Source organism: Cyprinus carpio, chromosome A19 (genome assembly GCF_018340385.1).
Source record: "Cyprinus carpio isolate SPL01 chromosome A19, ASM1834038v1, whole genome shotgun sequence".
Taxonomy (NCBI): domain Eukaryota; kingdom Metazoa; phylum Chordata; class Actinopteri; order Cypriniformes; family Cyprinidae; genus Cyprinus; species Cyprinus carpio.
This window is the reverse complement of record NC_056590.1, coordinates 12,158,497-12,185,330: the sequence shown is the minus strand read 5'-3', so window position 1 is coordinate 12,185,330 and position 26,834 is coordinate 12,158,497. Positions and strand designations below refer to the sequence as shown.

Below are 26,834 nucleotides of genomic sequence, written 5' to 3'. Positions count from 1 at the left end.
TAAGATGTAGCCTACTATACACCAGATTATTATTGTCCACTATAGCCTAGTATATCCAAATATCTGAAATGTAAAGAGAAAGAAAGAAAGAAAGAAAGAAAGAAAGAAAGAAAGAAAGAAAGAAAGAAAGAAAGAAAGAAAGAAAACAACTAAATAAACAGCTTATTGGGTATTTATTTCATAGCTTGTTTGTTCACGATTGCATTATTGGGAAATAACCAAATGGGATTTCACAAACTGGTAAGCAGCTAAGTTTAGTAGTTTTGATACTATACACTTCAAAGAATTTCTCAGAACTCCATGCGGACACTGACATTTGTTTTGCTTTGTTTACCTGCCAGCAGTGGAATGTGAAGATATTTTATGTTTTTCTCCATGCAGTCCCTCAAGCATGACACATCACCTTATTTTCAGCACAACTGGCTGGTTTACAAGATGCCATGGGAGTATTTCTCTCACGCGCCTGAGCAAGCCATTTTAATTAGATAAAAATGTGTGAATAAGCACAATGTTTGGAATAGGGTTGAAGATAAGCACAATTTGTGTTCTGTGAATCATGATCTATTTACGTATTTCTTGGCAACAAATTGCTATGAACAAAATGGTCAGAAAAATAGGTTTCTCATAGCTGATAAGATACCTTTCTGTGCTGTGCACAGCTTAACTGCACACATCTTTAAGCTACGCTTCACTGTGCCAGCCTCATATCCTCCCTAAACACCTCACCCGTTTGGGAAACATGATGAATCCTGGCAAAATGTCAGAGAAGATAAACCGGCCTGTGTAAAATTGAAAATTAATTGAAAAAGGTGAAACATTAGGGTGAGCATTACTTTTGCCATATTATCAGATAATGCAACAAACCTAATCTGGTTCAAATCTAACCAAGGAAAAGTTTTCAGCATTGCTTGTGTTTTAAAAATCTAGGACACATTTCTTTTTTATATTTGTAATAGGTACCCCTTTGTACACTGAAGCAGTTGACATTTCTGAGAAAATGTGTGGCATGACATTGATATCACTGTTTATTCCGTTAAATGTAACTTTAGTAAACTTTGTTGACGTGGTCATTCCTGTTTTGACTATCCTCTGTTTTGACGTTTGAATTAGTATCATGGTGGTGGTGGTGAGGGGGGGTATAAAATAAAGACAGATAACATTAGGCCCTTATCTCCTTATCTTCAAGTTCCACTTGACCCACCAGCTTTGACCCCTCCTCTCATTCCCCTTCCATCCCTTTAAATCTAGACACAACCTTGCAGTATTTTAAAGCTCCCATCAAGACTGAAGGAGAGAGAGCCAATTTGCAAACAGCAAAGAAGGACCTTTTCTTTAACTTTGAAAAATAACCAGTCATGATTCGGAAAAGCACACTTCTAACTACTTTGATTCTTCATCTAATTTCACTGGAAGGTATGTGCTTTATTTACAAAACTTGATTCTATTTATTGTCTTTTAATTTTGACAATAAATAGAATCAAGTTTTAATTTTTAATTAATTTTGGATATATTACTTTAATAATGTCCATTGTGGTACTTGCACATTGCATTCAGATATGTTTGTGTTTTAACCTCCAACCATCAATAAATAAAACATTTAAAATTTAAACCCCAAAAACCAAAAATTTACTTATAATAATAATATATATCTAAAACTTATAATTTACTTCCATTTAGGGGGACAGAGCATTGACCCTGATGTGATGCTGAAATCATGCTTCCCTCCAGCCAGACCTTCGGTTACCAATATCAATGCGATCTGTCTTTATGGCAATGGTCGTCCCAGATATCCTGCCAGCTATTTCCCTTCATCGGGTCATGCTTACGCTCGTCGTGCTGTTAATGCAGTCAACAGGCTGGAGTCGTGGTTTGATCAGTGCTGCTATGGAGGTTTGTCCCTTGGAAATGGACAGATCCTTTGCTGTGCAGAACAGGCGGTGCGTACACAGATTGAGAAACATGCCCAAACAGAAGTAATTTTACTATAGGACTGCTAAACAGAAATATAATGATGTCTTTTGTTTGTGTTTGCAGTGGAAAAATACCTTGTCCTATTTCTGTGTCGAGGAATACTCCACCAAGACTTTGGTCCATGAGTGCTGTGAAAAGAAGGGAGAAGAACGGTGGAACTGCTTTGAAAGTCAGGCTCCTAACCCTTCCTACCAACCCATGTGTGGTTACACTGCCCCACCTGACAGGATTTTCACCTGGGACCCCAACACCTGTTAAAGGTCTTACTGCGATATGTTTTTATTTCATTTAGCAGCACACAACCTGTGTCCATTAATCAAATGTGAATCACAAGAGGCATAATATAGAATGATTTTCATGTAAATTAAACATGCTCAGTGTTCTAGAAGAGCTGGAATGTAACCCTGTGTATCAATACATTTATTTTCCCATGAATTATTTTATGTCATAGAAGAATATGCAAAATAAAATTTGCTCATAACATTTGAAGCTCAGTATAAAGTGTCAGTTTATTTCAAAAGTGGCAAAAGGATTTAAAGAGTTGTTTAACCTTGATAGCACACATACATCATGGAGATGTCTATTTGACGTTTTTATATCTGCAAGATGTATTTTTTAGTGTTTACTTGTCTGCAATATTTATATGTTTCCTATCAGATGTCAAATAGTTTATAATGTTTATGATTTAGAATGTATGTAAAACTTACATCTTACAGATGTCTGTCAGATGTTTGTACACAGCAAATGCTTTCCAGATGAAGTGATCTTTAACAGACATCTTGCAGACGTATATATCTGTGCTATCTAGGAACATTAGGTTTTTCCTTTGAGAAAATAACAGTTTCAACTAAGATGCAATCTTTCATGTCACATTGTTTGTTGGTTTTTTAGCTTAGTAGTTATTTAAGATTGCTTTATGTTGGATGTGGCATTGCACATCATCATCATGGTTTATTTAAAATCATTAGCATCTGCATCACAAGACACTTTCATCATGTAGACTTTTGATAGAATATCAAAGATCAGTTCTAGTTATAGTTCTGGCTCTTAAATCAGACTGGCTGAGGCACAACTGAGTTCTATATTATTATGCCAACAATTTACTATGTTGCTTGGTAAAAGTTTAGGTTAATTAACTGAATTCTTAACGAAGTAAATAATGAACTATATTCTTATGATAATAATTCATTCTAATATAATTTGTACATAATTAGCATAATTATGATTGATTAATTATTTATTGACCATTCATATCTTTTATCACAGGGTAGCTGTTGTCACTGTTTGCGTATTACGACTTCGAAAGATCAATATTTGCATATACCCTCAAAATACCCACTTGTTTTGTTGCTTCTCAAGTCCGTAATCTACTATCATGTCACTTCCCCTTCAGTGGTGTCCCATACAGTTGAAACTCGTGATTCTTTGTTGTAATTGTTGCATTATCACATCTTACATTGTAAGAAGTAAAATGTTGATTCAGTAAGAGTCCGATTAAAGATACATATCAGTGTCTTATATAAATTAGGTGTGTATTATTTACAAATATTAAAGTTCTTAAAGGGATAGTTCACCCCAAAATGAAAATTTCCATTTACTCAATACCATCTTGTCATTCCAAACCTGTATGAATTTATGTGGAACATAAAAAAAAGAAGATAATTTGAGAAATTCAAGACATTTTTGTCCATACAGTAGAAATCAAGGGTATAAGCAAAACTGTTTGGTAACATTCTACAAAATACATTCTTTTGTGTTACACAGAAAGTAAGTCAAACAGATTTGCAATCCCATGAGGGTGAGGAAAGGATGACAGAATCTATTAGAAGTAGGGCCTAAATTTTTTGCATTCTAGCTCATTGCTTTTCTGTCAAGTGCATTTCTATCTAAAAAAAGGCATTTGTTTTAAATTCAGTAATATCTATAATTATTTGTTTCTGTCCTGTTTTACTTATTCGTTTATTTACTCCAACTGAAGGCCCTCTAACCCAGTAAAACATTCATGGGTGAACTCGTGGGCTGGATATGTCCAGGGCCGAATTTTAACCCCAGTCCAGCCCAGTCTACACGCTACAAAATCCACTTGCAGGAAGTATAAATCCCTTCCAAAATAATACAATCAGTGTATAAAAGCATAAAATAGAACATTAAATTAAGATGAACATTAAATAAAAATAAAAATAAAACATTAAATTCAGATGTAGCTATCTGTGAAGGACTTTTCACAATCCAAAGGAACATGTTGAAATTATATAGAACTGTAATAATGCGTGGACAGATGGGCTGGAACCACCTGGAAGTCATGCTGTAGACTACTTGAAAAATAATCTGTTGACCAATTTTTTCAGTGCATTGTATTGATATTACTAAATTACTATATAAATTACTAATAAACCAACAACAATAACATGTTTTTATTATTATAATTATTATTATTATTGGTGATGGTGGTGGGACGGGGGTGACGACTAGGTAATAATAAACCACTTTTTTCTTTAGGACTACACCACTGCTCCTCAGGTTTAAATTTATGAATGAACAATGTATTCATTGAGCCGAAGGGGGGGAAAACGATTTAAACGAAACATTCAATAGTTAAATTTGCACTATTCTGTATCAGTCGAGTAGAAAGCCAGTTTTGTGCAAGAATAAAGCCATTCTACTCTTTTGAGTTCAACGGCACCGCGCCCAGCAGGACAGTGCGGCGCAACAACGTCACTTCCGCTTGTTTGGGAGGCTCGAGGAACGAGGACGCTTCCGTGAGTTTCAGTTGGTTGTTTACTTCGGATGGACCCGGTAAAGTAATAAAAATCAACAATTTTGCGTACTTCAAAGTTTCGCACGAGCCATCGAGCCCTTCCGTGAGCGTAAACAGAGGTTTAACGACACTGTTTTCGATCTTCGAGGAAAAAGCGAAGTGGATAAGTTGAGGTAAGCTCTTTTACTCGTTATTGTGGGTCTCTAGCCATTAACCCATTAGTATGCAAGCAAGCTAACCATTTTTATATTGAGCGATTGTTTTGAGAAAGTTAAAGTAGTGTGAAACTAACTACCACGCTCCTCGTACGTCAAGGAAGAATGTTGCCACACTAGGTTAAGTAACTTTTGTAATCGTCCATCAGTTAGTTTCCTACAACAGACTTTATTTGGACGTGTTTATTTTCCAGGGCTGTGGGGCATAAACCACAAGTGAAAACAAGCAGGACCATATGAAACTTCCGCCAGAAGATGGCTACGCCAGCAGTAGTTTCCACGGATGGAGCGAGCTCCAGTAAGAGATCAGTTTATTTCCTCTTGCTGTTTATGAAACGTTAGTATAAGGTAAATGAAGTTATTGTGCTCTGGCTTCAAAAAAAAAATGAACCTCATGCAAATCAGTCTTGTGTTTTACAGTAAGAAATGAATAGATAGATAGCTGCTTTATTGAGGACATGTGGAAACATGAGGACATAGTACACAGAGCAATTTTTTTGATTGTTCACTTGGTGAAGATTTTGAGGTTTGCTTAATTCATTATACTCATAAGCCGCTTACCTGGAACAATTTTAAACATATTAATAGCCACAAAAATGTAGTTTAGGGAACGTACATACATTACAATGAAACAAAATATATTATATCAAACAGTATTGCCTCTTTTCATTTTAACATATTAATAGAACAGCAGAATAAAGACCAAACATTACCTGTTAGATTTACCCAAAACGAATGATATCTTATGTTTAACCACTACAGAGACATCAGAGCCAGCGGCAAATGTCAGAAGGACTAGCTGAGTTGAGACTGCTCTAGGCGGATACATGAGCACTGAGCGCCCGCTGATCGCGTGGAGCTCACTTCTCCGAAATCGGCAACGCACATTTTCAAATAGACGCTGTCTTTATAAATAAACCGCAGATTTGAGTTTTAAACAACTACATTCTCGCCTAAAATACTTTTAAAGCTACATTTCATTACACAATAACATTAATATTTTAAAAAAAAATTATGCTAGTAAATGGTGATTGAAAAACAATGCTGCGTGATCTCAACCATTCAGCATGTTCAGGGCTGAAGTCCCGCCACAGAGAGTTCTGGATCTTTGAAAAAGTACTACCTCGCCAGCAGGGACTTTCTGAGCCAAGTAACTGCAGACCTGAGGTCTCCAAAATGGGGCAAAACATCCACTTTTTTATATCTTTGTTTTAAGCAATGGGGCTGGGGTAGGAGGGGGTAGTTACACTGGGTGTAACTAAAAAGGGGCCATTGTCCGGTGAGGTCCGGTTGGGAGTTACAGAACGGCCTGGCTCGGCGATCTCATATCGCATTAAACTGAATGAATGAATGATGCAGTGATATATTTATATATCTTCTGAACTGCAACTTTCTTTACCACGCTATTCAGCACCAATCCCGCCGTGAAATCAGTTTCACTGGTTAAGCTTAGGGTCAGGTGTGGGGTAGGTTTAGGGGTTAGCATTTTTTGTGGCATTGTGTAGGAAATTAACACTGTGATCGACTCAACCAATAAAATCTTTAGAATCAGCTGTGGGGCTGAGTTTGCACTGAAGTGGATTGGGAGAAAAATTTCACGTGCATGTCATGTGCCTGTCTGTCAATGCGAGGAAGCCACGCCCTATTTTGGAGCTCCCACCCCGTTTTGGAGTTACCTCTCCCATTTGGAGATCTCCAGGCTGCAGGTATATCCTTCTCTTCTGAGGGGAAAATTTTTACCCCAAACATTATTTAGATCATGGTTCCTGCGGTGGAAATGGGGCTTTATTTTTCTTTTTGTGCTCTTCAGTATAGCACACATGATGACTTTTGCAGATATTCAGTAGTTCAGTAGTTAAAGGTTTTTACTTTAAGTATTTAGTTAGTATTGTAGCCTATTTCTGCCGTGGGATATAAAAAGGTAATTGTGACTTTTAATTTTTCGCAATTCTGAGGAAAAAACTCACAGAGACATAAGCTCAGAATTGCAAGATATAAAAAGAAAAGTAATAATTGTGAAATATAAACTCTGTTGCAAGAACAAAGTCAGAATTGTGAGAATTTTTTCATGGCAAAAACTGGCTTCCATATGCACTCGGTCCAAGGAAGGTATCTCTTAACTCTTAGGATCTGTATTATCTTTTAGCGTACATTTGTTAGATTGAAACCATTGTACCAGTCACCCTGAGACAATTCAAATGACACCAAAAATGACTGTAAATTACTTGCATTCGTGTAGAACATAATACTATTGACCATTCTGAGTGAACCAAGTGGAGGGAGGACGGGGATGAGAAGGAACTGTTGCATATGTGAGAGAGGCGTTTCCTGCACCTCCACTTTGTGGGGTGTCTCAAAGATGCCCGTGTATGTTTGTATTGTCTGTTTCTCGGGAGATCAAGGAACTGATGCATAGGTGAGAGAGGCGTTTCCTGCATTTTCTCTCAGTGAGATATGGGAACAGATGTCTGTATGTTAATGCACTGTGTATCTATTGTATGTCTCAGAAGATCAAGGTGTCTGAGGTTTTGTAATTCTTACACATATATTAGTGATAGTGGAGTTTTTCTTTTTTTTTTCTTTTTTTAAATCACTCTTCAGATGTCTTTATTTTGGAGGTTATACCAGTAGAAACGTATATGCATGTGTGTAAGCACAACTGTGTGCCTGTGTTTTCATATGATCTTGATTTGAGTTTCAGTGTTGTAGACTGTCTGTTGTAGGCCTGAGACTGCCTGGGTTGTGCTCGTCTTTATTATTTTGAGCGTATTGCTACTACACACTTAGTTGGTGTGATTGGGTTACAGTGTTGTCTTGGAAGAACAAAGGAATTGAAACCCGAGCTTAGAATCATAGTTGAGGTTAAGGACACATCTCAACTCAGTGTGAACAACATTTTTTTTGTATTAGCATTTGCATTTATTTTGCATTTTATTTGTGGTATAGTTTTTCACCCACAAGCAATACACTCACTTCAATGTCAGGTTTTGTTCCAGTGTGCACTGAAAGGAAACCAGTGCATAGGGAATATGTGAAAAGATATAAAGGAATAGTTACCAAAAATGAAAAATTGCTGAATATTTACACAGCCTTAAGCTATCAAAGATATAAATGAAATTTAGCATTACATAACTTGCTCACCAATGGATCCTCTCTAATAAATTTGTGCCATCAGAATTCAAACAGCTGATTAAAAAAATCACAGTAATCCACAACATTACTCCGGTCCATAAATTAATGTCTTGTGAAATTAAAAGCTGTGTGTTTGTAATAAACAAATCCATCAAGACATTTTTAACTTGGATTTTGATGTGAGAGGACAGGGGATTGACTTTTACACTGGATATTGTATTATACAAAGACATTAGTTGATGGAATGGAGTCATGTGGATTACTTGTGGATTGTTGTGGTGTTTTTAATCTTTTAGTTCATTGTAATAAAGCTAGCTACAAACCATAAATGAATCACAGGGCACCATAAATCCTAATAGCTTTTTCCACAATTAATTTGCATGAGTTTATAACATTTGGTTGAAACATTCATCTTTTTGTTTTTTGTACTCCATAGGTACTCCTGGAAATCGAAAGATGGCTTCTTCAGAGGTTATTATCGTCTCTTCTGCTTTAATAATACTTTCACATTCACTTTTTTTTTCTCATCCACTTTTTGTGGTTGTTATGAATTGGCCAATTTCTTTGACTCAATACTGGAACTTTTTTTCTAATCAGTGCTAGCAGATTTCTCACTTTTGTCTATAATGTGAATGGGACTCTCTACCCCCTTCTTTTTCTATTTATTTCTTGTGAATCGGCACATCTCTTGATTTACATCCAATGCATTTACCATATACCCTGCAAAACATCTGCACTAATTGTGTTACTGTATTCTTGAGGTAAATGTTTTTTTTTTTTTGAAACTTGAATAAAATCACAATTATCAATACATTTCAAAAGTATTAAGACTTCATGTCTGTCAAAATTGTACAGAAAAATCCCCTAGTGAAATCAGTGATGCTGAAATGTATTATTTCAGCATCACTGATTTCACTAGGGGATTTTTCTGTACAATTTTGACAGACATGAAGTCTTAATACTTTTGAAATGTATTGATAATTGTGATTTTATTCAAGTGCATCACTGTATAATTGATTCAGAATGATGTAAACATAATTAGCATTTGCTGAAAATGTTCCTTTGTCATAAATACATTATTAATGGCTTAAATACTCTGTCTTGCCTGATATGTTTACTGAGCAATCATATATCTTTCAGCTTCTTAGCACCTCCGGTTCATCCCAAACAAACAAAAAGACCATGGGCCACCGAGGAATTGACCCCACTGGGGAAACCACATATAAAAAGGTGCGAGCTGTGGATGTCCAGATTATATTTTCTCATTTTGTGTACTGCTAACACTGTAAATATTTAAAAATAGAAATATGTTAGAAATGGGACCAGATCAAACTTATCGGCAATTCAAATCTCAGTGTCATGACGCACATTCCTGAATCTGTCGGATCTGCTTTCAACTCTTAGATTATTGTTGTGTTATCTGTTATTTGTGTGGCACCGTGAAGAAGATAAAGCCCAATAAATGGTATGGGCAGGTACATACAGGTAAGACTAGCAGGCCTTGAGTTATTGCTCCTCCCTTTCAGTTTTATTAAATCAAATGTCTTTTGTAGGCCTTCAAACAAGATGCATGTATCAATGTTATATTTAGAGTTAAAATTATCGTATAGTAGTTCCAGAAGAATTTTCTTGGTATTTTTCTGAATTGCTCATCAACATGTTCTTATTCTGCTCATCATGTGCCCTCCACTGGAACCCTTCTTCAGACAACATCGTCTGCTCTGAAAGGTGCCATTCAGCTGGGCATCACACACAGTGTGGGAAGCTTGAGCCAGAAGCCAGAAAGAGACGTTCTCATGCAGGACTTTGAAGTGGTAGAAAGCATCTTCTTTCCCAGGTGCGCTTGCATGCATGTCTGCATGAGAGGAACCATGAAGAACCTTTTTCATAAGTGGTCACATTGTGTACTTAAAAGTGCTTGTTTTTTTTTTCTCCCTCTCAGTCAAGGCAGTAACTCAACTCCAGGTCATCACCATGGTGACTTCAAGTTTAAAACTTATGCTCCCATTGCATTCCGCTACTTCAGAGAGATGTTTGGGATCAGAGCTGATGACTACCTGGTACTATCCTGTTTGTTCACTAAACAGCAAAAGTTATGGAAATTAATTGATCATGTTTATATTGCATCTCTGTTTTTGTTTTGTTCCATCCAGATTATTTTTATATTTATGTATATATGTTTTATCTTGCTTCCTTTTATGACTCGAACAAAAGTGCTTCTCAGTGACATTGCATTTAGTTTAATAGACACCTGCAACACTCCAGTCCTATGTTAACTGCTGTGTATGTGTGTGTGTTTTCTGCAGTACTCTCTTTGCAATGAGCCCCTGATCGAGTTATCTAATCCTGGAGCGAGCGGGTCTCTCTTCTACGTTTCTAGTGATGATGAGTTTATCATTAAGACGGTACAACACAAGGAGGCAGAATTCTTGCAAACACTCCTGCCAGGTTACTTCATGGTAAGTCTTTATTATTTATTATCTCAACATATCTTGTTCATTTTATTATTATTTAATAATTATTTCATTATTATGTGATATATTGTTTCCTCCATATAATTCACCTTACATCTTCTAGAATCTGAACCAGAACATGCGTACGCTGCTTCCCAAGTTCTACGGGCTCTACTGTGTTCAGGCAGAGGGGAAGAACATCCGAATTGTAGTGATGAACAACCTGCTGCCATGCGCTGTACCCATGCACCTTAAATTCGACCTGAAGGGCTCAACGTACAAGCGACGTGCTTCGCCGAAAGAGAGAGCCAAGAAATTGCCCACGTGCAAAGACCTAGATTTCATGCAGGACATGCCTGAGGGCATTTTGCTGGAGAGTGACCACTACAGCGCCCTCTGCAAGACCATTCAGAGAGACTGTCGGGTGAGAGTGTGTGTGTGTGTGTGTGTGTGTGTGTGTTGGAGACAGAAGTTGACATTGCAAGAGGAAAGAAACGTAAGGAAGAATGGCTTACAAAATGGCTTACAAAATTTTAATTGCCTAAGTCAGTGGTTCTCAATTCCAGTCCTGGGTTACCATTGCTCTGCAAATTTTGTATGTCTCTTTTATCTGACGCCCTCGGTTCTGAATGAGGTGCGTTAAATAAGAGAGACATACAAAATGTTCAGAGCAGTGGTATCCCAGCACTGGAATTGAGAACCACTGGTCTAAGTAGTACAGCTTTAGGATACATCTTTGCCATTCACATTGTTCAAGGTCAAGCTATATTTTCTGCACTTGAGATGCTTTGTTGTAAACACATATGCAATAAATGCATATTCATGGTAGTTTAATCTATTCGTTTTAAAAAAAAGTTTGATTTAATCGCTCTGCAGTTTGCATCTGCTGATGTGCCTCTCTGTATTCCTGTATGTTTAGGTACTACAAAGCTTTAAAATCATGGACTACAGTCTGCTGGTGGGTATCCACAACTTGGACCGGGCCGGTGAAGAGGTGTCTGCTGCAGTGCCCGATACCCATAAAAAGGCACAAGGCCAGAAGCCCCTATACTGTACAGCCATTGAGTCTATTCAAGGGGAATCCAAGGGCAAAACTTCTCCACAGCCCTACGAGAGGTTAGTGAACCACCTTTGGCTGGCATCTTGAATCTGCAAAACTCCCAGTGGGAATCTCCAAAATATTGTAAGACAGAATGTGTAAGGCTATAGGACCTTTTTAGAGTGAATGTTACAGTATTGTTCAAAAATTTGGGGTTGGTAAGCCTTTTTTAATTTTTTTTTTTTTTTTTTTTTTTTCATGTTTTTGAATAGGTCTCTCGTGTTTAACAGTATACTAAAAACAGTAATATTGTAAAATGTTATTACAATTTGAAATTTTAAATACAATTTAATATCTATTCAAATGTAATTCCAATGATGGCAAAGCTGAATTACTGATAGGTTAACTGTATATTCGGTGACTAGCCAACCAATGTGACATACTTTATTCAGAGCTGCAATTTTTGTGTTAATATTATTACTGTGAAATTATTACTTGTGCCAACACAGTTGTTAATGTGTGATATATGTTCTTTATTTGCAGCATGGGAGGAATTCCAGCATTTAATTCGAAAGGAGAAAGATTGCTGGTTTTCATCGGCATCATTGATATCCTTCAGTCTTACAGGTAAACTGTAACTGTAAATTTTTGCATTTTCTCCATAACAAATTCCTATAATTTGCTAATAACTGTGTATGTTAGGCTTGTAAAGAAGTTGGAGCACTCGTGGAAAGCTTTCCTGCATGATGGGGTATGTCTCATACTTCATGTCATTGCATGAAGACTAACTTTACAAATGCATTTTGTGTATTTATTTTGTTCTTTTGATTTTTTTCCTCTGCAGGACAGTGTATCTGTTCATCGGCCGAGTTTTTACGCAGATCGTTTCCAGAAATTTATGTGCAATACAGTATTCAAAAAACCTCCCTGTAAGTTTGATAGTCACACTGAAACATCTGCAATGGATGCATTAAAGGGCTAATGCAATAAAGTTTATGTCAATTCTTCTGTTAGTGAAAACCTCACCCACAAAGAAAAGTCGAGGAGGAACTGTGTCTTGTGGGAAGAAGTCAAACATTGCAGTATCTGGACAATCACAACAATCCCTTCCTGTAGCAGCAGAACAAACACAGCCACAACAGACTACAGCACAGCTGTCCAGCAGTGGAGCTGTGTCCCTCATCCCAGACACTCAAGGAGACAGAGGTATGAGAAGACATTGAGAGATACGGGGAAATGGGAAGGTTAGACGGACAAGATAGCAGTAAAATGTTGCTTTAAATGCTTGTGGTTTCCAGTATCATTCTCTCGTGATAAGAATATCTTCTAAATGTCTTGAATGTAAATCAATAGGCATGTTTCTACACTGGTTGATATTGCTCAAGGGAATCTTCTTTGTTGTGATTCCTTGGTGGTTCAGAGTTGGGATGTAAATACTAAAATTCTAGTGTTTTCTGAGTAGATTCAAAATAAAACATCAAAAACTCAAAAAGGTTTTTTTTTAGACTTTGACCTTGTAATTTTTTTTTTTATCAAAACATAAATAATATGCCTTACCATAAAAATATATATATATATATATATATATTAATACTCCAATATGTCCAAATATGGAATAAAAGGTTCTTTCCATTTCATTGCAAATTTTAATAGCAACTGATATTAATATATATTAATTTGGCCTAAATAATGTGACACTGATGTATTGTACATCTGTAATTCCTTGTTATTTTGATGATTTCTTGATTTTGATAGATGTATAAACTCTCTGATCTGTTGTCATTTAGAAGAAATTGTTTTAATGACCATTTCCTCTTGACAAAGCTTAGGTTTTTAGCATTGAAGCTACTTGAGGGTGTCAACTGTATGTCCAGTGTGGGCTCACTTGACCTATGGAAAGCATTGTTCCTGCTATGCTTTATTAGCTTTCAGCACTAGCCGAGATTACATGATAACTTTGTGTAGTTTAATAGCCAGATTCCCTTTTGTGCTGATAGTAAAGCAAATGAGAGCTGTAAATGTCTGCCCCCTACAGCACATGCATGGACAATGTCATCATTGTTCTCATACAGCCTTCAGTTCTCTCTGAGGTTTATGCATTTGAATCATCTGACATTTTAGAGGCCTAAATTGAGTTATTGATTATCAGCTAGTAGTGACAGAAGTTTTGTAGTTCAGTCTTTCCCTTTCCCCATCAACCCTACTAAATCATTATTTGCTCTTTCCTCTCTTTTTCTCTCCTCAGGTGTGCAGACTACTCGTCCTGACCTGCTCCCACAACAGCTTAATGAAGAGGAGATCACAAGTAGCTCAGCTGATACGACCCTGTCAGCAGCCTCGCCTGTAAGCTCTCGGCCCGCAAACACTCCAGCTTGGAGGTATGTGATGGTTAAAAAGATCTGGATGAATTTGACCGAAGATTAGTCAACTACTACTAATAATACTATTCGTTGATTCTATCATTCGTTGATGCACTCTCACTCTTTTCTTACATAATAAATGTATACAGACATCTCTCATTTCATCCCCAGTCATAGCAGTATAGCTGCCCAGTCTTCCGGGGAAAGCTTTGATGTGGAAGCCATTTCACTCAGTGAGATCGTTCCTCAGACAAGCACATCAGAAGTAAGAGACATTTTGTCCTGGGCTGCAAACTGTTTCAGACTAAAAACAGTTACACTTGATGTTTTAGGAGTGTTTTGGATGGTTCTCAACTAGTGGGCTGCATTTGTGAACAGTTTGATCGCCATTTAACACTTGCAAAATTTAGTCTTTTCCAGCCTGTCATATTAATATATTAACATATTGTTCAGGCTAGGCATGGTAATATGAATACATTTTAATATTTGATTTTAAGACATTTTTGTTAGCGTTTTGCTACCTTATTGGGTCACCACTTGATATCTAATGTAAAATCTGAGGTCATTTGAGAAATGCTGCTCTATCATGCCAACAAATAAGATTGTGAAATAAAGGGTTCTCTTTATCATCAGAGTGCATGCACATTTACAAATCATTGATTGCGATGTCATCTTTGCAAAGTGAAATGAGAGCTGCTTTTTACAAAGCAAGCATTGCTGGTTTACTCGTCTTAGTCATTCAACCCTGCTCTACAGTAGTGTAATTTATTCTTTCTCTTGCTGTTGCAGTGAAAGACTCTGGATGAACAGGACAAAATAAAGCCCTCAAGGACAAAGATTTGTTCTCTTTTAAGGACATCAGTACAGGAAGAAAAAGAAAAACATTAAAGTAAGATGGTCTTGCTGTAAACACCCGGGGAATCTGGATAACAAAAGAGAGAAGTGCACATGATCATGCAACAGTAAAGACGTAAAGATAAAGACACTCCCCCCCCATGTATTTTTTGGGATGTCAATAGTATGGCATCGAATATTGCTGCTAAGAAATGGAACCAAAAGAAAGATGCCACTGTAGTACCTCAACAGTGTGATATAACTGTTCTCAAACAGTGCCATATTTACAATAACTTTTCGAACCTGAGAATGTTCACAGCAGAAGTAAAGTGATGAGAACTTTGCATCATGTGACCCGCTCTTAGGGAACAAACAGGTCTTTTGAGTATCTCTGAGAGAGTTTTCTAATGGACTTCATTTGACCATGCATCTTTTTTTTCTCTTAATTTGCCAAGGAGACCAGTCTGCAGGGGTCATGTTATTTACTTGCTAAGGGAAGAAAAGAAGTCTGGTTGATTTTGAGTTTTTATTGCCTATTTTAAAGACATTTTAGGAATATGGCATGGTTATTAACAACAACAACAAATTTTAGAACAAGTCAAGCCAGATCAGGTTGCCTGAACAATCACATAAAACACTTTTTCAAATCTGAATTTATAAAATCTGAACGACTTTTATGAATCGATTTGATTGCAGTACTGTGATATTGTATTGGATATTTAATGTGCCTTAATCACAAGTTATTTTGCCTTGTCATAAACGGGAACCCTTTTACTGTGCATGATGCCTGCGAGTGGATTGTGCACAATTGCAAAATATCAGTCGGACGTGTGTGATTGTTAAAATATAATTATTAAAAAAGAAATGTGGAGGTTTCCAAGAAAATGCATTGGCCAGTTTTGTTTGCTTTACATTGTTAGAAAAAAGAGTGAAAAAAAAACTAAAGAAAACACAGGGTAAAAAGATCAGTTTTGTAACAATGGAAGAAATATTATATACCATATATATAAAAGACCAAATTCAATATTTTTAAAATGGTTATTTTTTTAGCACACAATAATTCTTCATATTTGGCAGTCTAACTACTGTAAAATAATATATATAGCATCTGTACTGTATTCAGTATTTTTTTTATGTCTACATAAACTGGGTAGAATAGAAACTTCTCTTAAGGTCTCGGTTTTGTGAAGAGAATTGCAATCAAACTAAACTAAAATCTAAACCAAAACTTTTATTTTTTATTTTTATATAAATATGTTCATGCTAATCAGTCAGTCTGAATACAGAGACATCGGTAATGAAGATGCAAATGTTTTTAAAAGCAGATAAGTGGAGTAAGGGAAAGTTGCTGGATCTTTTTCTGTGACAATTTTTCTAAACAAAAGAAACATTCCTGTAAAAAGTCATATTTATTTGTATGTTTGCATGTAATTTATTTCTTTATCTCAACTTCCAAAGTGTCTGATACCTGGTGGCTGTGTAAATTTGTTTGGGGAGGTGAATTTTTTTATTATTATTTTTTTTTTTTAACTGTACACTTAAGATTGGGGATTCCTGTGCAATTGCGGTTTAATCTGAAAATCCTGAATTTATTCTTGTCCATCAAACTGAGGATGGTCTTATGTAATATCTTTATGAAAATATTCTTCACTCTTACAATGACATTCATGTATTTCTGTTCTCTTTGAGAGGATATTAAGACTTTTGGAGTGGAAAATATTGCAACATTTCATGCTGTATGCAAATTAATGAAATAAATAACACTGAAAAGTAGAACTTCCTGTGTTATGCTTTACTGACAGATGATAATATCTTAAAGCCTGTCAGAGGCAGAGTTTCATGGTTTACATCTGCACTTAAACTTGTTCCAAACCTGTATGATGTTGTTTCTTCTGTGAAACACGCCATGAGATGTTACTCAGAATGATTGTCTCAGTAAATATTCATTCATTATGTGTAAAAGTAACGATGAATGTGAGTGGTGAGTTTGTTAGTTCCATACACTTAGCCTTTTCCATAAAATATCCGGGAACAGAATGTTTGGAACAACATTAGGGTGAGGAATTATCGCAATTGTAATGTTTGACGTGAACTATACCTTAAATTTAACAACGTCCTCAGCAACGCGAACTCCCGCATTTTACTTTATTTTATAACAGGACGAAGTTTCATACAATACAGTTTGCTAGTTGAAGAAACATCCATAGACTGTTGCCGTGAGAAAGGCAACCACAGGGTGAAATAATATGATATAATACAAATGCTGTGTAATGTAGTATCTCTTCCCATTATGTGAACTATCACGTTTTTTTTTTATTTCCAGAATTACACATAAAGTAATACAGTAAATACAAATATTTAACAAATAATATTCTAAATGATTACAAATCATCAGACAGACGAACATTCGATTCACACATAAAAAAAAAAACACATACACAAAAAAAAAAAAAAAAACATAACGGAAAGGGGTATACATATATAATTAAAATAAAGAAGAGAAATTTAATTCTTTGATAATGTCCATAGTTCTTAATGCTTTGCGGTTTGAAAGTCCTTTCAGTGTTTCAAAGTAAATCTTCATGTTGGATGTTGGGTATCCTTTCAGACCATCTACATTTATGTATGTAAAACTTACCAAGTAATAAAATAAGATTTAACACCAAACTGTGACTTTTATCTATATCTTTTTTTTGTCATAATAAAAAAAACATCCTTTTTCTCTATGCAAATTTTAATTCCACTCAACATATTAAATAAATATTCCACATCAATCCAAAAAAACCTCACATACATGCATTCAAAGAAAAGATGTAAGACAGTTTCAGTATCCTTACAGGATTCAGAAAGGTCATTTTTATATCGTTTTAGGAACTCATTTGTTGGGAAAATTTTATGTATAATTTTAAAGTATATTTCAAAAACTTTATCATTAATACAGTATTTATTATTATAAGTTCAAATCAATCTCCAATTAATATTTCCAAAAAGTTTATTCCAAAAATATTTATTTCGAGGCGTAGCAGGGCAGTGCAGTGAACCAAGCATCTGAAGAACTTATTATTACATTTACTATCTTTTATATCAATTCCGTTTAACAAAACCTGTTTTTTATTCATTGATTGCTTATGAGGTTCACTACTACCTCTCAAGAGTCACAATAAACCTTCTGGAATTGCATCAAAGACAATACTATACTCCCTTGGAGTTATTGGAATCCTAAATATGTTTAAAAATTCAGTATATGTTAGTAAGTAACCCTCATTATTCATCAGTTGTGAGACCATTAGAATATCGTTTTTAATCCAATTGTCATAGAAGATTGATTTATTCTTATATTTAACAATTTTATTATTCCAGATTAACTGTTTGTGAGGGGCCGCGACAAATACCTTCTACACTGCGTCCTGTATTAGAAGCGTCACGGAACTGTCAGCCAATCAGCTTTGCTGTTACAAATCGCGTCATTGTTCTACATCTGTAAGCCAATCAGCGACGCTTAGACTTTGGGAAACTGACTAGAGGATTTCCAAGATGGGGCTCGAAAGTACTATGGTCTGGTAAGAAATAAACAAACGCTCTGCTGTAGATATATTTGCTCTTATTACATAGTTACTACTCCTCAGACTTACTGTAATTGCATAGGTTTTTCCTTCTTACACACTTTTGAGCTCTTAGTTGAGAGAATTCAATATTCGGTTTCTGTTTAGAATGACATTCACCTGAGTCATTATTCAGCACGAAGCTCTGCAATAATGAAACAGACCACTAACACAAAAACACATTTATGTCCCGTAAATTATGATAATTTATTAGTGAACTCAGAGTGTCTAGTGAGATAAATTGTTGATAAAACGCTCTCAAAAGATGTCTAGATAGGCAGCGCAATTGGTTTTGATTCACAGACATTATCCTAAAGCAGTTTTTCAATGCTGGGATTCAGTTTACTTACTTTGGCTGTTGTGTAAATAAAACTAGTGACACCAAGTGCCAGTTTATGCTCTTATACTTGTATAAGTTGGATGAAAACATGCTGATCGTCTTCATATGTTTTTACAGTATAGACAACAGTGAATACATGAGGAATGGGGATTTCCTGCCCACTAGATTACAGGCACAGCAGGATGCCGTCAACATCGTCTGTCACTCAAAGACCCGTAGTAACCCAGAGAACAATGTGGGCCTAATCACAATGGCAAAGTAAGTGTGTCAGTGTTGTATTTTTATTTAATATATGTATGATCTGTCAGTAGTGCTGTTTACATGTTATAACACATCTTTTGGTTTGCTGCAGTAATTGTGAGGTCCTAACAACTTTGACAACAGACACTGGCCGCATTCTCTCAAAGCTCCATGCGGTTCAGCCACTTGGAATAATCTCATTCTGCACCAGCATACGAGTGGCACACGTATGTACATTCATACATGCTTATAGTGATAGTTCTCTCAAAAATTAAATACGTTTTGGGGAATTTCCCTTTTTTAAAAATTGAAAGCATATTTTAATCCGTGTATGTCTGCATCTAGTTGGCACTAAAGCATAGACAAGGCAAGAACCACAAGATGAGGATTGTTGCTTTTGTGGGCAGCCCAGTAGAGGACAACGAAAAAGATGTATGTTTTTTTGTTGTTGTTGTTGTTTATTAATGAATGACATATGCTTTTCATCTTTCACTGTTGGTCAAACTGAATATTTTAAGAAATACAAGTTCACTAAATCCTTTTAAGATGGTGAAGTTGGCGAAGCGGTTGAAAAAAGAAAAGGTCAATGTTGATGTGATCAATTTTGGAGAAGAGGTAACTGGCACCCTTCTTTTGATCACTTTAAAATCTTTCAGATTTTCTTGCTTTGATTTTTCACTTTCTTTCTTTTACTCAATCTGTTCAGGAGGTGAACACAGAGAAACTAACTGCTTTCGTGAACACTCTGAATGGAAAGGAGGGCACAGGTTCTCATCTGGTCACGGTGCCCCCTGGGCCCAGCCTGGCTGATGCCCTGCTGTCTTCTCCCATCCTGGTTGGTGAGGGTGGTACCATGATGGGCCTGGGTGCAAGTGACTTTGAGTTTGGAGTGGACCCCAGTGCGGACCCAGAACTGGCCCTGGTAAGATACAAATTTATCTCTTGTATAACTGCACTGAAGAATGAATCCATAGCATTACAGGTGAAATGTGTCTGTTATTTAAAGGTGAAACTTCTTATACATATGTATATTATGCAGAAACACCTATGAGAAAAACATTTATAGGTTAATTCCCTCAATGTGTGTGAACACTGAAGCTCTGTGATGCTTTAACTTTGTTTGTTTACCAGCAACGTTATTAAGTCTGCAACATTTTTTTGTATTTTTAGTTCAGTCTCACTTGATCAATTCTAATGACATCGAAAGGGAAGATATTTATTTAAGTTGCTCTTGATCCACAGGCTCTGCGTGTGTCTATGGAGGAACAAAGGCAGAGGCAGGAAGAGGAGGCTCGTAGGGTGGCTGCCCAATCAGCAGCTGAGGCTGGCATTCCCACCTCAACCGCTGATGGTAAGGATGTGCCTGAATGTTTATAGTAGTGAGGGATGTTGGGCATAGTGGCTGTGGGCTAGTACTGGGTAGATTGCAGATTTCAAAATGTACCAAATTTTTAATGATTGCATATTAGGTCTTGCTGGTTAGCATGACCCTGTTAGCCCCTGCTGGTAGATGCTGGTACTACACTATCAGGCAGCGTCAAGCATCTTTGAACTTTATAGCCTTTCTTTCATGGTGACTTCAGCATGGTCCTTATTCTGAATAACATTTTCAGTTATTGATTCATTTTGTGCAGCCTGTTCATTTTCAAGTAATAAAATTGCACTGATGTTTGCTTTTTAATAAAAAAAAGATTGTCAGTCTTCATCTCCATACTTTGGATTCTTAACATTTTAGTTGATTCCCATTGCAAGACAGAGTCCTGATTTTCTTTGCCACTTTTGTTCTCCCCTTCAGAATCAGAGGAAGCTCTTCTGAAGATGTCTGCCTCTCAGCCTGAGACTGGTGTGGCTGTACTGCCGGACTTCAGCAGCATGACAGAGGAGGAGCAGATAGCCTATGCCATGCAGATGTCCCTGGCAGGTGGAGGTTTGTGCCTCCTTCTTGTACATTCTTAGTCTTAGAACATGCTCTGTACTTGACACAGAATGCGATATTGACCATCATCCCTCTTATGTCAGAATTTGGAGAATCAATGGATACAGGAGCTCCAATGGACACTGCGGAATCTAAGGTACTTAAAAATATTGTCTGTTGGGCTCATCACAGTCTCAGGATACTGAGAAATCAAACTTCAAATTTGTTTGTATTTTGTAAGTTTCTATTTGTTGAGCAGGAATCTACTGAAAAAAAAAAAATATATATATAAACATTATATATATACACCCATGTCTTTTCCTTGTGACAGAACACTGTTCCCTTATACTCCCTGTTGACTTGTCTTTTTTCTTGCACTTTTTAACTGATTCTACAGGAAGAGGATGATTATGATGTAATGCAGGACCCAGAATTCCTCCAAAGTGTCCTGGAGAATCTACCTGGTGTTGATCCCAACAATGAGGCCATCCGCAATGCCATGGGCTCCCTAGCCTCTCAGAGTGGTAACAAACAAGAGGGGAAAAAAGGTGATGAGAAGAAGAAATAAATTCAAGTGTTCTGTGACTGACAGTGATTGATGTACAAGCCATGTGAAATGACTTCCTACAAAAAGTGGCCATCAAAAGTCCTTATAAAAGCAGTTTTAGATGCATATGGAGTTGCTGAGACATTTACTACAAAATCACTGCAATGTTGTGTGGTACCTCAAAAATTCACACATAGCTTGCTAATGATCTTTTCCCCCTTCTGCTCTGTGCATAACTGATTAAATATTTGATAAACCATGCAAAATGTGTAATCTGAACGGTTTCTGCTTTTTTTCTATTGCTATTAAAACATGACATCTGATAAGAAGCCTTACAGTTTTATTTTGCTAGAAACATGTTTTACCTTGGATTGTCGCCATTGTCGGTAGGATCTTTGACAGTATAATGAAAATATTACACATGACAAGTAGCATGTTTTATTAAAAAAACAAAACTGAATCCACTTAAAAGCATAGAATCTTTTGGATCTCTTCAAAGCTATTATTTTCCAGAAATATTCTAATGTTCTCAAGATCTACTCATTTTTACAATATACAGTATATTTTTGTCCCATCCAGACATTCATATATGAATGTTCAAGGTTAATCTACATTTAACCACCTCTCAATATTACAAAATTGAATTTAAAAGGTGTTGAAAACGTAACCATAAATTTTCTTTACAAAGGAAGGATTAGGAGGTTGTGGAGTTATACAGGATTATGTATATCTATTTACAGATCTTTTACAGAACCAAAACTATCACTGAAGGCACAAAAGGAGATGATGAATGGCAGTACAGAGATAACGGAGATAAGGCGTAGTGAAATGAGTGGCTAGTGGGCAACAACTTTTAAAATGAATGAACCTGAGGGTTGAAAAAAGCATGTTAGAAGGTAGAGTAGTAGTAATGCAAATTTTTCCCACTTTTGTTCAAGATGTAAAAAATACAAGTTAAACATTCTGCCAATATTTTCTTTAAACATTGGAACTGTAAAACAGATATGTCATCATCAACACACATTTGTTTCAAAACATTCATTTTAAAGCATAATATATGTGGGAAAATGTCTACCTTCTAGCATTATCAATTTACCTGTACATATGCATCTCCCATTGCATGAAGAATGTAATGTTCATAAAGGCCCAACACGCTGGTAAGTTTTTCAGTACAGTCCGCACATTCAAAACTCTCCTCCGAATCTTCTTCTTGAGCAGGTGTTTCTACGTCCATGTCAACACTTGTCTCCACAAATAATGGGCTTCTCTGATACTTGTGGCTGTAATTATGTTGACCATTTGCCATCATCTCTATGCTTTCACTCGGATTTAGGTTGGTGGTCTCCTGATCTAAAGTGGCCTGAGGTAGGTGTGTGCTGTCAGATTGAGAAGTGATTTCACTATTTGGAAGTTCATGACCAGGATTCTGAGAGTCTGAGACCTCCTCTGGTTCATCAGGGTCCAAATTAATGACCGGAAGCTGTACTCTGCGACTAGGGGGCACATACAGTCTGTCAGGGTGGGAATAAACATACAGGCTGTCATCATTAGGTATGCCATCAAGTTTGAGGTTTGATATATGATTACTGTGAGTGGAAGGTGGGGTAGATGGTGTGCCATTAAGACAAGAATCAAACAATTTTGAGGTAGGTACTACTGCTGGACGGATGAGAGTCTTTGCATCTCTAGAATGACGTATCAGATGAGCGTAGAGCAACTCTCCAGTTGAAAAGCTAGCTTTACACCTTTTGCATTTGTGAGGAAAATCAAGTGGCTTTGATGGAATGTCAGGGAGGGCCAGTCCATGGTATGTGGTGTGTGTTTTCAAGTGTTCCTTTAAGACTCTTGTATTTGTGAACGAGAGATTGCAAAGGAGACAAATGTGAGAGGTAGAACCATTATGCAAAAGACTGTGCTTGATAAGGTTTCTTAAACTACTGAAAGTCTTAGAACAGACATCACATTTCAGACTTTTACAAAGTCTATGAGACTCACATTGGTGAGCATGTAAGCTTGCCTCCTGAATGAAGGTTTTGGGACAGAGGGGACAAGCATACGGTCTCTGCCTGGCATGGTCAATCATATGCTCTCTAAAAGAGCTAAAGAAACGAAACTGCAGATTGCACTGCGTACAGGAGTAACAATGGCTTTTTAGGTGATGATGCTGCTGATGTAGCCATAATTTACTCCACCTTTCAAAGAACTGTCCACAATGTGGAGCATGTGTTTGCAGATGAGCACTCAAAGTCCTGTACCTCTCGAATCGCTGACCACAACGTGAACACTTAAATTTCCAAAGACTCTGAGTGATTTCAATACATTCTAGAGAGCTAATTGGGGAAGTACAGATAACATCAGAACGAGCGGGTGATTGGGCATTTGGGACCTTAATGGGTGAATGGGCAGGATACGTTTTAGGAAGTTTTGAAAGATCTCTATCTCTTGTTTGTGTAGGTAACTCATCCACCAATTGAGGCAGTTGTGGGAGCTGTTCTGAACTGGTTGTCATTTGGGAATCCAGCTGACATCCTGTACTTGTTAGACTCTGAGATGAGGTCCACTTTAGAGGGTAGGTATGGGTAACTCCTTGCATGATTTCGGTAAGTGATGCATTACAAATCTTCTCCTCCCCACTTGACTGGCAACATACCTCACAATGAACATTCATCTCTGAATCCTTCTCATAACACTGTCCACAGGAAAAACAAATGTATGGGGGAGAGCTGGTGTGTGTTTGAAGGTGAAGAGTGTATTGGCACCATTTCCTGAAAAGTTGTTTGCATATTTGGCACTTGAAGAATACTGGTGTGTTCACTTGACCATCAACTCCTTGACTTACAATGAAGCCCTCGATGTTATTGCTCTCTTCATAATTTCTCCTTGCAATGCATGTTTTGGATGCTTGGTGCATCCTAAGTGCAGACAGGGCACTGAATCCATGACCGCAGTGAAAGCAGGAGAAAGGTGTCTCACCAGCATGGTCTTGAGAATGCTTTTTTAGGGCTTTTAGTTGGTTAAAGCCTTTTCCACAAATCGAGCAAGCATATGGTTTAACAGGCCAGTGGGTTTTTTCATGAGCTATGAGGCTTGACTGTTTCCAAAATGTCTTCCCACAGTCTGTACAGGTCAAGGGCTTCTCCACTTCATGCGCTTGCATGTGATTCTGCAATTTGACATGGTTTGCAAAGCTTTTCTTGCAAATAAGGCACCCATAATTGTTTGGGGTCTCTGAAGACATATTTGATGAAATATTTATCTTGCTTTTTACATGCATAGGTGGTTCACTGTTTGCTTTTGATTCTTGCAGGTGGACTTTAAAATGACATAGCAAATCATCTTTCTGCAAAAACCTTCGGCTACAGAAAGGACAAGGAAAAGAGGTATCCTGTTTATGTATGTTGCGGTGGGACTTTAGTTTAGACAGTTGAGCAAAAGTTTTTCCACAAATCTTGCATTTGTAGGGTTTGTCACCTGTATGAATGCGTCGATGAATGGTGTATGCTGTAATGTGCCGAAAGGAAACACCACAGTATTTGCATTTGAGAGGTTTTTTCACTATTTCTTTAGGCTTGGATCTTATTGTCCTGTTATTAGTCACTTTGTTTGCCATGACTACACAGTCTTTACTATCCTGTGTGAAATCATCCATTTTCCATTCAGTAGAAGGTTGAAGAGCGTTTTCTGGCCCAGTTGAGTTAAAAACTTTTTTCCCTGACGTTTCTACACTTAATCCATCTGCTTCCTCAGGACATTTCAGCTCAATGTTGGGTTTAATATTTGTATCCAGAAAAAATTCTGAATTTTCCTTGACCACATTACTAGAAATTAAATTACAAATTCCTATTGAGACTCCTGTATCAGTATAAGATTGCACGGAAACTTCAGATGAATCTTTTCCACTCGGCTCAGCACTGTGTTCTTCCACTTTGTACTTCTTGACTTCTTTCACTAAACTGGAGGACAGGTCAGTTGGAGAACTGCATAGGACGTCTGTTTTAGCTGTTAATTTGCAGGCCTCTGCAGTTATTGGTGAGATCATTTCAACACTGTCTAACTTGGTTTTCTCATTATCATTTTTCTCTGGTGTGACTATATTATTTTGGTCCTCAGTAGAGCATTTACTGGTTATATTGAACTTTGTCAGTAAACTTTTGGCTGGTTCACAACAATCTTGTGTTTTTATTCTTTGATGCTGTCCGCCTTTAATTTTTCGTCTCTTCCGACCACGTTTTCTTCCTTTCATTACTTTAATCTTTGCCTTATCCTCAATCTGTATATCTGCCGGCACATTGCCATCTTTTAGAGAAGTTTTTTCACAGAGTTTCTGTTTCTTTACTATCTCAGGCATAGGCAAAGATGTTTTCCCTTCTTCGTTAAAAACTAATGGGGAGTTTTGTGGGAGGGAAGTTATTTCTCCTTTTTGAAAACCTTTGACTGATGTTTCAGATGTTCTGGCAGATACTCTTAAGCTCGATAACTTTGGGTTTCTTATTGTTCTTTTAAGGTTCTTCCCTTTTTTGCACCCAGATGTAGGGATGCTGTGTGACAAGAGATCAGTACCACTCTGAAGGGATTCCAGTGGATCAGTCCCCAATTGTTTGGTAACAATTACATTTTTATCCATAACTTTTTGCTTTCCTGGACTTGCAGCTGCTTTGACAGTATTTTCTGTGCTCTCTTGACATGGAGTGAGATCTGAGATATGGACAGATGGAGAGGTGTTATCTTCTAAATTCGCTACAAATAATTTCTGTTTCTTGCTTTTCTTTGAAGGGGGTCTTCCTCGTCTTCGTGGCTTTTTCTCAACAGTGTATTGGTCTTCACAATCAGCAGTTTGCATGGAACTGGAAAGTGTCTCTCCAAGTGTTTTGTGACACTCAGTGATGTCTAAAGAGACTGTGCTCTTGCCCTGTGTTAACAAATTCTCAACAACTGGACCTGAGTGTATTTTTTGTGTGTGGGTTGATTTTCTTGATTTTAGTACTGGTTCTTCTGGAATATCTAGTATCCTTTGCGAAATTTCAGAAATTTGAATTTGTGTGTTGTTTTGAACATCAGAGACAATTCTGTTGTCATAACATATTTCTTTATGTTCTGCTACTTTGATGGATTTAGTTAACAGACATGCCACCTTCTTCTTTCGTCCAGCTTTTCTACCCTTTTTCTTAGTGTTTTTAGTGGCTTTGAGGTCTTTCTGATTAACCACAGCACCATCTTTTTCAGGCTGCTGTGATCCTACGGTCTGACTATCAGAAAGTTTACATAAATCTTCAGCCTGTGTAAAAGTGACCATGACACCTGCCTCATCTGATCCAGTGTTTTTCTCTTGAGACAAAGAAACACTAGCAAATCCACGTGTTTCTGCAATTTCCATTGATTTTTTGGATTTCTTAGCAACCTTCAAATGCTGGTCACAGCTGTCTGTTTC

At 36.9% G+C, this 26,834-nt stretch overlaps 3 protein-coding genes across 3 annotated transcripts; all 3 read left to right on the top strand.

Annotated features, from left to right (window-relative positions):
- Positions 1-1,257: 1,257 nt before the first annotated feature.
- Positions 1,258-2,460, top strand: ecm1a (extracellular matrix protein 1a). The gene is made up of 3 exons (XM_019093748.2): positions 1,258-1,413; positions 1,678-1,937; positions 2,035-2,460. Exons 1-3 carry the CDS (start codon positions 1,356-1,358, stop codon positions 2,227-2,229), a joined length of 513 nt encoding a protein of 170 aa, XP_018949293.1. The 5' UTR covers positions 1,258-1,355; the 3' UTR covers positions 2,230-2,460.
- A 2,198-nt stretch (positions 2,461-4,658) lies between these two features.
- On the top strand, positions 4,659-16,535 carry pip5k1aa (phosphatidylinositol-4-phosphate 5-kinase, type I, alpha, a). Its single transcript, XM_042776511.1, has 16 exons — positions 4,659-4,902; positions 5,139-5,242; positions 8,513-8,547; positions 9,217-9,306; positions 9,783-9,913; positions 10,019-10,136; positions 10,383-10,535; positions 10,654-10,953; positions 11,449-11,645; positions 12,112-12,195; positions 12,271-12,319; positions 12,413-12,497; positions 12,583-12,774; positions 13,814-13,946; positions 14,100-14,193; positions 14,718-16,535. Exons 2-16 carry the CDS (start codon positions 5,200-5,202, stop codon positions 14,718-14,720), a joined length of 1,707 nt encoding a protein of 568 aa, XP_042632445.1. The 5' UTR covers positions 4,659-4,902; positions 5,139-5,199; the 3' UTR covers positions 14,721-16,535.
- A 1,642-nt stretch (positions 16,536-18,177) lies between these two features.
- Positions 18,178-21,735, top strand: psmd4a (proteasome 26S subunit ubiquitin receptor, non-ATPase 4a). Its single transcript, XM_042776510.1, has 10 exons — positions 18,178-18,322; positions 18,822-18,962; positions 19,057-19,171; positions 19,290-19,376; positions 19,491-19,559; positions 19,651-19,866; positions 20,187-20,295; positions 20,740-20,871; positions 20,964-21,016; positions 21,257-21,735. Exons 1-10 carry the CDS (start codon positions 18,297-18,299, stop codon positions 21,425-21,427), a joined length of 1,119 nt encoding a protein of 372 aa, XP_042632444.1. The 5' UTR covers positions 18,178-18,296; the 3' UTR covers positions 21,428-21,735.
- The last annotated feature ends 5,099 nt before the right edge of the window (positions 21,736-26,834 follow it).